The 13,166-nt window shown below is 32.5% G+C and overlaps 1 protein-coding gene across 1 annotated transcript; it reads left to right on the forward strand.

Annotated features, from left to right (window-relative positions):
* The first annotated feature begins 8,013 nt into the window (after positions 1 to 8,013).
* On the forward strand, positions 8,014 to 11,286 carry LOC111401619 (flavonol synthase/flavanone 3-hydroxylase-like). Its single transcript, XM_023029429.1, has 3 exons — positions 8,014 to 8,407; positions 9,723 to 10,044; positions 10,886 to 11,286. Exons 1-3 carry the CDS (start codon positions 8,052 to 8,054, stop codon positions 11,156 to 11,158), a joined length of 951 nt encoding a protein of 316 aa, XP_022885197.1. The 5' UTR covers positions 8,014 to 8,051; the 3' UTR covers positions 11,159 to 11,286.
* Positions 11,287 to 13,166: the final 1,880 nt, after the last annotated feature.

Here is a 13,166-nt window from a genome sequence, read left to right on the forward strand (position 1 = left end):
CGTTTCAAATATTATTGGACCGGGTAGAGTTTTTGAACTTGGTTATTGTTACTTATTTCATTCATTGACTTAGGCCTATGAAATATATATTCCGACGTTAACATCCTAGTCCAGGAGGTCATTTAACAATAATTTGCCCAACAGAGTTCAATGATAAAAGGGGTGTAATTTTGTGCTATGATTTATTTTGATTCATTGGCTGTTTTTATTTGTAGCTGCTTCTTTTTTACTTTAATATTTTTTTATTTGTTTTTAAGTTTCAACTTTAAAATTCTAAATTAGACTTTTATTTTTGTTGAAATACACTACTAAAATATTTTATTATTGCAATGGGAATTCCAATACAAACTAAGGACTCTTAGGCTTAGAAGAAGTGACATAGTGTTAGAAGTGAATGGGATGAGTTAATTTGGTATAATAATATTCGACTTTGTGCAAGGGCATGTCAAGTTCAAATACAATTAACAGGAGATAAAATGGACGAGTAAAACAACAAAACAGCAAATCAGGAAGATGGAGGTGAAGGAGATGGAGAAGTTGTTTAAAGGACACACTTATGGTGTTGTTGGGCAGCTATACACCATCAATGAAGAAGAAAAGAAGAAAATCCTCAACAAGATCATAGAGGTCAATAATCAATTCCCAGAAGTGTTTGAAGAACCAAAAGGTCTGCCTCTTCTTAGGTCACATGACCACTACATCCTACTGAAAGAAGGAGCTCAGCCTTTCGGAATCAAGCAAAGGCGCCTTTCACTCAAAGGGTAGAGATAGAGAAGTTAGTTAAGAAAATGCGGGATCGTAGAATTATACAATCCAGCAATGGTCCATTTGTCTCTCCAATTCTCCTAGTTAAGAAGGAGGATAAATCACGGAGGTTTTGTATAAATTAGAGGTAACTGAACAATCTATCAATCAAGGATAAATTTTCCATGCCACCCATTGATGAATTGCTAGATGAGCTCAATAGATCAAAGTACCATACCAAGATTGACCTCAGGGCTGGCTACCATCAGGTCAGAGTTACTGAGAAGGATATCCACAAAATTGCATTTAAAACTCACCAAGGGTTGTATGAATTCAAGGTGATGCCCTTTGCCCTCACTAATGCACGTGCTACCTTTTAAAACATAATGAACGAAGTATTTAAGGACCAATTAAGGAGCTATATACTTGTTTTCTTTGATGAAATATTAGTGTACTTGACTTATTATCACATTGCCATCATCTCAATATTGTGCTAGAGATATTACAGAAACACCAATTGTATGCCAAATGATCCAAGTACAATTCGTCAAAAGGGAGTTTCATCTTACCCAAGTAAAGTTGAAGCAATGCAACATTGGCCTAAACTTAAGAATGTCAAACAACTAAGGGTTTACTAGGTTTCACTGGGTATTACAGGAAATTTGTCAAGAACTATGGAGTCTTAGCCAAGCCTTTAATTGATATTCTTAAAAAGGACAACTTTCAATGTACAGAAACAACAGATTCAGCCTTTAAGCTATTGAAGCAAGCAATGATTTCAACTCCACTACTAGCCTTACTAGTCCTTCATTATTGAATTTGATGCTTATTAAAAGGGAATAGGAGCTGTATTAAAGCAAGACAGAAAATCCTTAACATATTTAAGCAAAGCTATTTGGGCTAGGAACATGGGAATGTCCATCTTTGAGAAGGAATTGTTGGCCTTAAGTCATAACAGTGAGATAATGGAGATATTACCCAGAAAACCATTACTTTGGCATCAAAATTGATTACCAATCTTTCAAGTACTTGTTAGAATAGAGAATTACCAATCCTCTACAACAAAGATAGCTCAGTATATTGCTGGGTCTCAGCTACGAAATTGTATATAAAAGGGGTGCTGACACCATTTCCTCCAAACTACTAATCATTTTTTCGATTTTCGTGTGGTTTTGATAGTTTCGGTCCTGCAATCTGATAGCTGACGAAAATGATATAAAATCTTCACCTGAAGTAACTTTGTTGCTGTTTTTGGTCTAGTTTTCAGTGAGACTGACACTTCAAAAAACAAAACAAATTGCTGCAATCGTTGAACTTTGTCAATACATTTGGAATTTGTTCTTTTAGAGTATAATGTGTGCTTTGCACATAAGCCTTATGAATCCTGGTTGCCTGGATCCACTTTCCACGTTTAATAAACATTCTTCTTCATGAAATATCAAAACCAAGGCGTGCTGTCTTTGACTTGCTATCTTCCCTAAGGCTCAACTGCTGCCTCATGTTGTCAAATCGAAAACTTTAAAGTGTTTGTTTATTCATTCCTGTGTAATACTGGTCAGGTACGCTTTGAATGCAGCTTTTTTACCTGGTTCAATGAGACTCAGCAGAAAGATGATATTGACAAGTTTCATGATGAAGTAAATTCTGCTTTATGAAGATAACTGAATGTGCTGGAAATATAGTTTTATGTCAATGCACTGATGTGAGCTATGAAACATTTTTTTTCAATGTGTACATCCATTGTTTTGGCAACGTTTGCTGTGGTGCAAAGTCAAGATGCATATTCTTTTAACTAATACATAATTTTCTTTTTTTTTTAGTGATTCATTAGAACTTTCGAATATTAGCATTTAGTGCATGTTCAGATTTCCTACCTTATAATTTAAATTGGTCAAACTTTCATTTTAACCACACATTTCATAGGACCACAACTACTACCTACTTATACATCCCTCATCTCTATCAATTTATATTTCACCTACTTTTAAGCAACCCAAATAGGCACTTATAATGTAATTTGATATTCTTCAAAATCTCAAATGTTATGTTACAGAATAAGCTGCATTTTATGCTATAACTTTCCAGAGAATGTCACTTCAATTGGTCAAAAGCCGGTATGTTGCAACTGTTTGGGACATAGGTAATATTTGTTTGTATATATTTTAATTATTTTAATTTTTATATGTTGCTTAAATCATCAAGGATGACTTGTGCCAAAATCCTCTCACTTACTGTAACACTGTAAGATTATTTCATACCCAATTTATTACTTATCCTGTGCACATAAATGGAAGAGTTAAATATTTGTGACTATGAAATGGTTTTGGAATATTTTTCTCCTTTGATATGAATCTGATATGATATAAATTAGTTTTAGATTATTTTCCTATATGATATGAATATGTGGACAGTGGGCTTGAATTGTTGGGATTATTTTGCTTCTTTCTGGCCTTATCCTGTTGTATGTATTAGATGTTCTTCTATGATATGGCACATCTTAAATTAACTCTTGTTTATTTCACAGTGAAAATACTTGTGGAAATATTTTATAAAAGAAAATCTCTTGAGGATGTGGAAAACGATGATGTGGAGATGTCAAATGGAGACGATCTTTATGTTGCACAACTTCCTATTGATTTTGATAATGAAGTAATTGTACAAAGATATCAATGCATAACAACTAGTAAAGAACAATGATAAGTTATTTTATTTTTAGTATAATGTTTGTGTTATAATGTTATTATTTTTTCACTTTTATTAATATCGCTTTCTTTGAAAATTCTTTTCTAGGTCCGCCCCTGTTTCCCATCATTTCTTGTTTAATTTTGGAGGCCTTCAATTTCTAGAATTCATAAAATGATAAATCGTTATAGCTTATTTGCTGGGTTTTTTTCCTTTTTATCATTTCCTTATTGTTTCTGACAAGTTGAGTTGCCTGTTAGACTTGAGATTTTACTTAGCCCCCATTTGGCCCGTATTTTTTGAAATGAAAATGTTTGAATAATGTTTTTTTTTTTTTAAATGAGTGGTTGAAAAAGAGGAAAAAGTTTTTGATTTATGAGAGATTATATGGTTGAAAATAAAATAAAGAAATGAAATGGAATTTAATGAGGGCCAAACGAAGGCATAGTGATGTTTGGCCGTGCAGCCTCTAATTTCAAATACAGAGAGTACTTTTTTTTTTTTTTTTTTTTGGAAAATGGGCCTCTCCATTAATGGTGAGTCCAATGCAAATAAATAAATAATAATAATAATAATAATAATAATAATATTTACTAGCCGGCAATGCTAAGCCACTAAATTTTTTGGCTTGCCGGCATCCTAAATATAGGGTTTGTGCCAGGCTCTACAGTTCTACAAAAAGTCTGACCCAAACACCTGCTTATTCAAGAACCATATTAAGGATCCGTTTGATTCTCATTTAGTAATTTTTTTCCAAAGTACATTTTTTTCTCTCTTCTTTTTAACCATATATTATTCATCTAAATAATATTACGTGTAACTAAAAAAAGGTTTTCTTATTTTTCATTTACACATTCTCCATCAATCTACTATTAAAAAGTAGGAAAAAGTTTTGAGTTTATGTGTAAAAAATTTTATTGTGTGAATGTGCAGTTGAAAATGAGTACATAAAAAAAGAGTTTAAAAATGATTGGAGCCAAACATGGCTTATTCGAAGAAAATGAAGAATAGTCTTCTGTACTCCTAATCAATCTGAACTGTAGCAGTTTGGTTCTAGATGCACAGTATTTACAAGCTATATTGACGGAGATTTAGAGAACTAAAGGCAAATAAATAGAAAGTATGTAGAAAACAAGAAGAATGCAGAGAAAAATACTGATTTTATTGTGCATTTATTCCAGAAATGTGAATGCCTATTTATAGGCTTACATACAAACTAAAAAGAGCTAAAAAAATCCTCAACTAACATCTAATTTATTGCCACTAATGTATACTGACTTTGACTGACTCAAAACCAGAAAAAAACGGAGCAAATACTTGAAATTAAACCATTATTTCTGACTCTTTCAAACTGGACTAAACTGAAAATTAACATGACAATTTTGAATTAACCTTCAACACTCCCCCTTGATTCAAAATTGCAAACTCCAAGTTGATTCCTAAAATAATTCGTGATGGAGTGATTTTGTTAGAATATCAACTATCTGCTCATTTGTGTTGCAATAATGTAGAGTGATACGCCATTTTGCTACAAGCTCTCGAATGAAGTGAACTATAATATCTATATGCTTCGTTCTTCCATGGGAAGCTGGATTCTTGGACATGGCAGTTACTGCTTTGTTGTCGCAATAGATTTCAGTTCCTCCTTTTTGTTCCTGATCAAGGTCTGCAAGTAGTCTTTGTAACCATACAGCTTGACATGCTGATGAAGTTACAGCTGCATATTCAGCTTCGAATGAAGATAAAGCTGTTGTTCCTTGTTTTTTTGAACTCCAAGATATGGCTCCTGATCCCAAGCTGAAAACATAACCTAAAGTGCTTTTTCTATCTTCCAAACAACCTGCCCAATCACCATCAGTAAATCTAAACAACTTGAAATCTGAAACATGACAATACCATAACCCAAAGTCTACTGTTCCAGCAATGTAGCGCAAGACCCTGTTTGCAGCTCCAAGATGATGCTTTGAAGGACAATGCATGAAATTAGAAATCACTCCAACTGAAAATGTTATGTCAAGGCTGGTATGAGTTAAGTATATCAAGCCACCAACCAAGCTTCTAAAATAACTTGAAGTTGCTTGTTCGGTACCATCATTCAGCTTCAATCTTTCATTCAAATTCAAAGGTGTTGCTGCAACTTTGCAATTCAACATGTTGAATCTTTTAAGAAGATCAGTTGCATATTTCCTTTGTGAAACAAAAACTCCATCTTCAACTTCTAGGCCAAGGAAATGGCACAAAAAACCTAAATCTAACATTTTAAATTTGTTCTTCATACACGCTTTAAATCATCGATAAGAGAAGAAGAAGAACCCATGTAAATTATGTCATCAACATAAAGACAAACAATTAGAAGATCATTTTTACAATGTCTCTTTAAATAAAGTGTAGGCTCACTTTTGCTTCTTTCAAATCCATTTTGATGAAAGTAAGAATCTATCTTACTGTACCATGCCCGTGGAAACTGCTTTAGACCATAGAGGGCTTTTTTCAATCTATAGACCTTATCTTCCTTTCTCGGAATGACAAAGCCTTCTGGTTGAGAGACATAAACTTCTTCCTCCAATTCTCCATTTAAAAATGCAGACTTCACATTGAATTGAAAAACAGGCCATCTTAATTGTGCTGCCAAGGCTAAAAAGGTTCTCACTGTTTCAAATCGGGCAACAGACAAAAATGTGTCATCGTAATCAATACCTTGTTGTTGGGAATACCCCTTTGTCACGAGCCGAGCCCTGTGCTTTTCTATTTTTCTGTTTGAATGGTATTTTGTTCTGTAAACCCATTTTACTCCAATAGCATTTTTACCTACAGGTAGGTCCACCAATTCCCATGTCTCATTTTTCTTAATTACCTCAAGCTCTTCTTTCATTGCGCTACACATTCTTCTTTATTTGCTGCTTCTTTAAAGTTGGTAGGATCTGAAAAGATCAAAGCTTGAGTTGTTGAATAAATTTCCCTTAATGACCTGAATTTCCTTGAGGAGACTCATCTGAAGAAACTTGTGTGGAAGATAAGCTGCTATTACTTGAAGAGTTGGATGTTGTTGAATTTGAGAGGACTCTGCTTGATGAACTCGGAGGAGTTGGTTCCATTTCTCTAGTTGATGAAGTTTCACTTGTTGGCACTTTGATATTAATAACTTCAATCTTCTCATCAGCAACTTCATCTTTTTCATGCCAATTCCAGCTTGCTTCTTCATCAAATGCAACATTCCTAATCAATCTGAAATGTAGCAGTTTGGTTCTAGATGCGCAGTATTTACAAGCTATATTGACGGAGATTTAGAGAACTAAAGGCGAATAAATAGAAAGTATGCAGAGATCATAGAAGAATGCAGAGAAAAATACTGGTTTTCTTGTGCATTTATTCCAGAAACGTGAATGCCTATTTATAGGCTTACATACAAACTGAAAAGAGCTAAAATCCTCAACAAACATTTAATTTATTGCCACTAATTTATACTGACTTTGACTGACTCAAAACCAGAAAAAAAAAGGGAGCAAATACTTGAAATTAAACCAGTATTTTTGACTCTTTCAAACTGGACTAAACTGAAAATTAACATGACAATTTTGAATTAACCTTCAACATATATTAATAGAGAAGCTAATGGTACTTTTTTTTATGTTTATTTTGTTGCAACCAATTGACTGTTCTTTAACTAAAAGGGGTGCATTTGTTTATTTCGTTTTGGATGTTTTCTAACGATTTCCATAAAACCTTTTCGGCAAAGTATTTAACAATATATATAAACACTTGAGCGCGAACACTTACTGGAATGATTGTTCAAATAGCAACTCTGTGTTATTGTGCAGCCATATTGGAGAAGCTCAAGAATAGTGGAATTTTATCCTTTTCATATTTTATATTATCTTAGTATTTGATTTGATTGGCATAGAAACTTTCATATGCATTTGCAATTTAGATGGATTTAGGATTTATATAAATTGAAGCTGTTAGCATTTTAAATGAATCATATCTAAAAAATAGTTGCTGTTGATATTTGTGTATTCTGTAAGATGCTGTTTTGCTTAAGGACAAAAATTATCACCCATTAATTAATTACTTATTCTAAAATTTCTTACCTAAGCCAGATTAAAAAAGGAAGTCTTACCTAAGCATGTTGAAACTAAACAAGAATGCGAAACGAACAATTTGCTAATGACTTCTCCAGTCTCGTTCAAATTTATTTTTTATTTTTTGAAAACAAGTACCACTTTTGAATAATATCCAGCTTTTGAGTTAGATACTAGAGCACAATTGAGGAAGTGTTTGTAAACTATTTAAATTATAAATATATAGAAATAAGTAATGAATAAGCATATAATATTTGAAAGTATCTCGAAATACATGGATAGAAAGTGACATAAATATTTATCAATAGTTTAAAAATATAGATTGACCAAATATAAGGATATACAAAATAAAAATACCCATATATTTATATATATATAAAGGTAATTTGATATTATAAGGTAATTAAATTTTTTTATCAATTAAATATTTATATTTTTTAATTATAAATTTCATACCTTAAAAACTCAAAAAGCTTGGTCAAACTAGGTTAATACGCTATAAAAAAACCATAACAAAGAGAGAGAAATGGAGAAAGCTGAATCAACATGGCTACCCTGTCTCATCCTACAGTTGACCTTTCTGTTTTTCTCAAAGATGGTGAAGAGGAAGAAAAGAAAAGGGCTAAGGAAATAATCAGCCACGCTTGTTCTGAATACGGCTTCTTTCAGGCTGTAAACCACGAGATACCTCTGGAGCTTATGAGCCGAGCCATGGAGCTAACCAAGATATTTTTTGCGTTGCCGGAGGAGGAGAAGAGAAAGTATAGACCTAAATCCGGCGAGCCAGAGTCGGCAGGTTATGGGAAGATGTCGGCGCACGGTATTGATCTGAATGAGTATATATTGATGCTTCCACCTCAGTCCAGCTCCAATGTTTTGCCAAATGATCCGCCTGAGTTAAGGTATACATTTCCTCCTATAAGTTATAGATGTGATATATTTACAAGTACGTATCCATGGGATTAGATCGACCAGACAGTGTAATTAGCATAAGTTTAGCTTTCTTTCCTCTTCCACCCAACCCCCCTTAATACGATTTATTAATCAATTTATTTTATGGATCAGAAGTCAATGAAAATAGAATGAATGACCAAACTATATCAAGTCTTTTTCTATATTTCCATTTAATAAGCTATAATTTCAATTAGGGATGGATTCAGGATTGGATCCAAAATCGGGCTACAAAATTTCAAACTAGGCTACTACGCGAAAAAAAAAATTACACATAAAAAACTGATTTTTTTTACCAAAAAAAAATAAAAAATATCTTAAAAAAAAGTTCTTGGGCCTGAGTGTGGGGGGCTACAGCCCAGCCCCCCTAAATCCATCTCTGATTTCAATGCTATACTCTTTAAAGTATTCAAATTATATCTAAATTAATTTCTCATTGACATATAAAAAATATGTTAAATAAGAGGAAGAGAAACAATAAATGTTTTATTGAAAAAACAAATGATGTAAAAATAAAAAGCATTGTTGGTGTCAAAATTTATTCTATAAATTTAAAGATGTCATAAACATAAATAGTCTTTATAATTATAGAGTAAAATCATTTCCAAGAGGCTGTTTATTTTTAAAAAGTAAATTAAAAATAATATAGAGTGTCTTTATATATAATTTTTTATGCACTCTAATAAACTCTTTATTTACATTACCAAAAAATCATTTATATGTCTTTTACCTCATTTCTCAATTAATTCAGATTTTTATAGATGTCAATAGTTAAAATATTCATTATAATATAAATAATTTAAGCAGTAGATCATTTAAACTTGCAATTTTATTAAATGCAATATTGATAAAATATGAATTGAGCCAAAATCAATTCTCTATTTTGAAAAGTTAAAGCAAAGAGCAGGTTAGAGCTTAACTCTAAATTTTGATTAGTTAAAATAAAGATCGCCTTAGTTTTAGGAGTAATGATATTCGTGGTCGCTCATTATAGCAATCGCTTTACATGATATACACGTGATAAGTGGTTATTTGATGCATTAATGTGATAGTTTTTTATTGACTCTTGTATCAAATAATCACATGTCATGTGTATGTCAAATATGACGATTGCCGCAGTGAACGATTAGGAATATGTTTTAAGTCTCGTGTTGGGCTCAGGGAATGATTTGCTAGGTTATTGATGCAAAAATTTTAAATGCATAGCAACATTATTTATAAGCTAGATGAATATTACCACCTAATATCTTAAATATATATTGTCAGGCCAGCACTTGAAGAGTTATTCAACTATTTTTGCAAGACTGGTGAACTTGTGGAGAGCATTTTGAATGATTGCTTGGGTCTTCCTCCCGATTTTCTCAAGAAATACAACGATGATAGAAGCTCAGATATTTTGACGACTCGGCGCTACTTCCCAGCATCAGAAAATGACAACATTGGGTTACCTCAACATACAGATGGAAATTTTATCACTTTTGTCTTTCAGGATGAAGTTGGAGGTTTGGAGGTTCTTAAGGATGGAGAATGGACTCCAATTGTTTCGGTTGAAGGCACAATAGTTGTCAATGTCGGCGATGTTATTCAGGTAACTTTTTATTTTTAATTTCATCCATTGTTAAAGATATAGAAATTTTTTTCGACAGTCCAAGATTATCTACTAGTTTGATTATTTAATTATATAGGATATTTCATTTTACGGACATTTAGGGTGTGATTGGTTTCCATTTTCATTTTCAAAACGATTATTAGTTTTCCGCGTTTTAAGCGTCTTCGACACTTATAACTGAAAACGTTAAAAACGATAAAATGTCGTTTTGCGTTTTCAGTTATAAATTTCAACTCGTTTTCGAAAACGACGAACCAAAAGCATTTTCCGCGTTTTCAAAAACGGAAAATGACAAGAAAACGGCAAACCAGCCGCGGCTTTATATTTTATACCCCTCTAAATAAGGTTGTTCTATTTGTAATTTTGAAAAATTGCAGAGTGAATCCCTAACTTATTTCTACATTAGCAAGTTAGTCCTCATCTTGAAAATAAAAAGTTGGTACTAACCTTTCACCTCATTGATGAAAATCGCCCAAATTTTCTTTAAATTGTTCACATGGTTCTTGTGAAGCATGCTTTAATTCAAATTTCTAGACATGTGAGGGCCACATTACAATTAACAAAGAATTGAAGATTTTGTGACTGGGGATGACTTTTGCAACTATAATAAAATATTGATGAATAACTGAAGGTTGGACACCAACTTACTATATTGGAGCGTTAGGTTGGAGACCTCTGGTGCAATTTTTTCTTGTATTATTTAGGCAGAAAGTGTATTAGTTCTAGTTTTAGGTTCAAGTTTCAAATTACATTAAGGCGTCACAAGTTTTTACTCGATGGAAGAACATTATGAAATATTTTCGGATTTCCTCTCCTCCAGGTCTTGACGAACAATAAGTTCAAGAGTGCACCCCATAGAGTTTTGAAACAAAAAGGAAGAAGTCGTCACTCGATTACCTATTTCTATAGCTTGCAAGGAGACAAAAGCGTTGAACCATTACCACATTACACTAAACAAATTGGAGAGCCACCGAAGTATAGAGGATTCATGGTCAAGGATTATCGAGCTTTGAGGATAAGAAACAGAACTCATCCGCCATCCAGACGCGAAGATGTGATTGACATAACTCATTATGCAATTCCTCATAATTAACAAGAATAAACTAGTGGTTACATGAACTCTAGTTATCTTGCAAATGGAATGTGTTCTAGCTTATATACACTCATCGATGTATTATAGAGATTATGTTTAATGATTGCTGGGTATTCCCACTTTGCTTGGATGGCGCCTTTCGCCTTTGATTAGGACTTTTCCGCATTTCATCCCAAATCGGATCTAAGCTAAACAGTGCTTTTCTCTTCCTAAACCCAAAGAGTCAGAGTAAAGCATTCCAATTTCAGGGCTTAGCTTAGGCCCCTTCCTAATCTAATGCCATGCCCAACCAATGCCGAATCCGTCATTTATGTTCTATAATTACAAGATTTATTTGGTGCCTTTTTTATTGAACTTGCCTAAATATTTGTCTCTTCGCAGTTGACTTAAAGCTGAAAAACACTTAATTTGTTTATGAACTCATTGTCTGCAGAAAGAATGTACTATTAATTATCTTGTTGCTGAACATCTTGAAGCAAAAACAAATTATAAGACCATTAAGATTTGTAAGAAATGTAAAGAAGAAAAGTAATGTTTATTTAGCTCTACTGAGGTTACAACTCTAGTCAAGGTGACGTTAAAGTGACATTAAATGATAAGTGAAATTAAATTACTTATTTAATTTCACCTTTTATTTAAACTATCATCTAGTGTCGCCTAAAATGAGATTACAACCTCAATGGGACTACATAGCATTACTCAATGAAAATGATGTTTTTTTATCTTGGTTAGACATTGACCTGGAAAAGATGAAGTTTCAAAGGGTTGAACTCAGGTTGAATCGGAATATATAGAATTTTTACATTTAATAAAAAATGCAATGGATAAATATTTGGTTTATTGATTAGGTTTGGCTCGATTATTTTAGAAGGTCTGTTTTGTTAAAGAGGATAGTCCAAATCATGATATGTTAATTAATTTTCTTATTTTTATTCGATATGGGATTAATCCCTTCATGGATGGAGTCAGGAATATTGTTTAGTACAAGTACAATTTGATCAATGCCAAAATTTGAGTTTTTGGCCATGATGATAAAAATGAATTAGGTAGTCTTAAGCTTTTGTTTTTTTTTTTTTTTTTTTTTTGGACATCTGTAGAACTGAAGCCCCCAATCAATATGAAGATGAATGCATCAAGAATCACAAATTTTCATAAGCAACAACTCTCCATTGAGATTCAAATGATCCACAAAATCGCCTTGCCATGAAATTTTCTGCTTGAACTTATAGATAAATCTTAACAGAATTATTTTCAACTTTTTAACTAAAATAACAAAATTTCTGCGACTTACATAAATTTAATCGTTTTCACCAAATTTATATGTTTAACATAATCATTAATCAATTTCTCGCTTTTTTTTTTTTTTTTTTAACTTCTACATTAGCTAGATTAATTTCTAGCTTCAACTGCCAAACCATAGCCCAAAAAATCAATCTACGTTTCTTTTTTCTTATTTTTCCTCTCTAATTTCCATTGATCATATGGCCAAAAATTCAATATAAAAGACCCATGCAAATTGAAAATACGTACATCTTACTATGCTTTAAGTACGAATAAACCCGTAACAAGACTCCCAACAAAAAAAATATTGAAAATAAAACAAAAGGCAGATTTTTTTCCGAAGTCGACCCTTAAAAAATTAAAATCGAAGACATTTTTATGCAGTATAAATCAAAAGTGTCTTCACAGAATCAATTTAGAACAATTATCAACAAACAAAACACATAAACACAAAACTAAAAAAATGACGAAAACATAAAAAGCTAATATATTAATGATATAGTGTTAAAAGCCCATTTCGTCCGAAGTCCCTAATCAATATAAAGATCGATACGAGAGACAAGAGAGCGAGGCCGAGGAGTGAGGTTCCACACAGAGTTGTAGAGATTCAGAAGCTTAGAGGAGTGAAATATGTGGATTGAAATGTGTGCTTCTCTGCTTGTTTTTCGATTGGGTTTTTCACCAATAGTCCAAAACTTTGAAACAAATAATATGATAGCAATTTGGA

The sequence above is a fragment of the Olea europaea genome, chromosome 10, assembly GCF_002742605.1.
Source record: "Olea europaea var. sylvestris chromosome 10, O_europaea_v1, whole genome shotgun sequence".
Classification (NCBI taxonomy): domain Eukaryota; kingdom Viridiplantae; phylum Streptophyta; class Magnoliopsida; order Lamiales; family Oleaceae; genus Olea; species Olea europaea.

Excerpts from the sequence above, each read along its gene's own strand:
- LOC111401619 (XM_023029429.1), top strand. The coding sequence starts at position 8,052 with ATGGCTACCCTGTCTCATCCTACAGTTGACCTTTCTGTTTTTCTCAAA. Across the intron at positions 8,408-9,722 it reads AATGATCCGCCTGAGTTAAG|GCCAGCACTTGAAGAGTTAT; the intron begins GTATACATTTCC and ends ATATATTGTCAG. Across the intron at positions 10,045-10,885 it reads ATGTCGGCGATGTTATTCAG|GTCTTGACGAACAATAAGTT; the intron begins GTAACTTTTTAT and ends CCTCTCCTCCAG.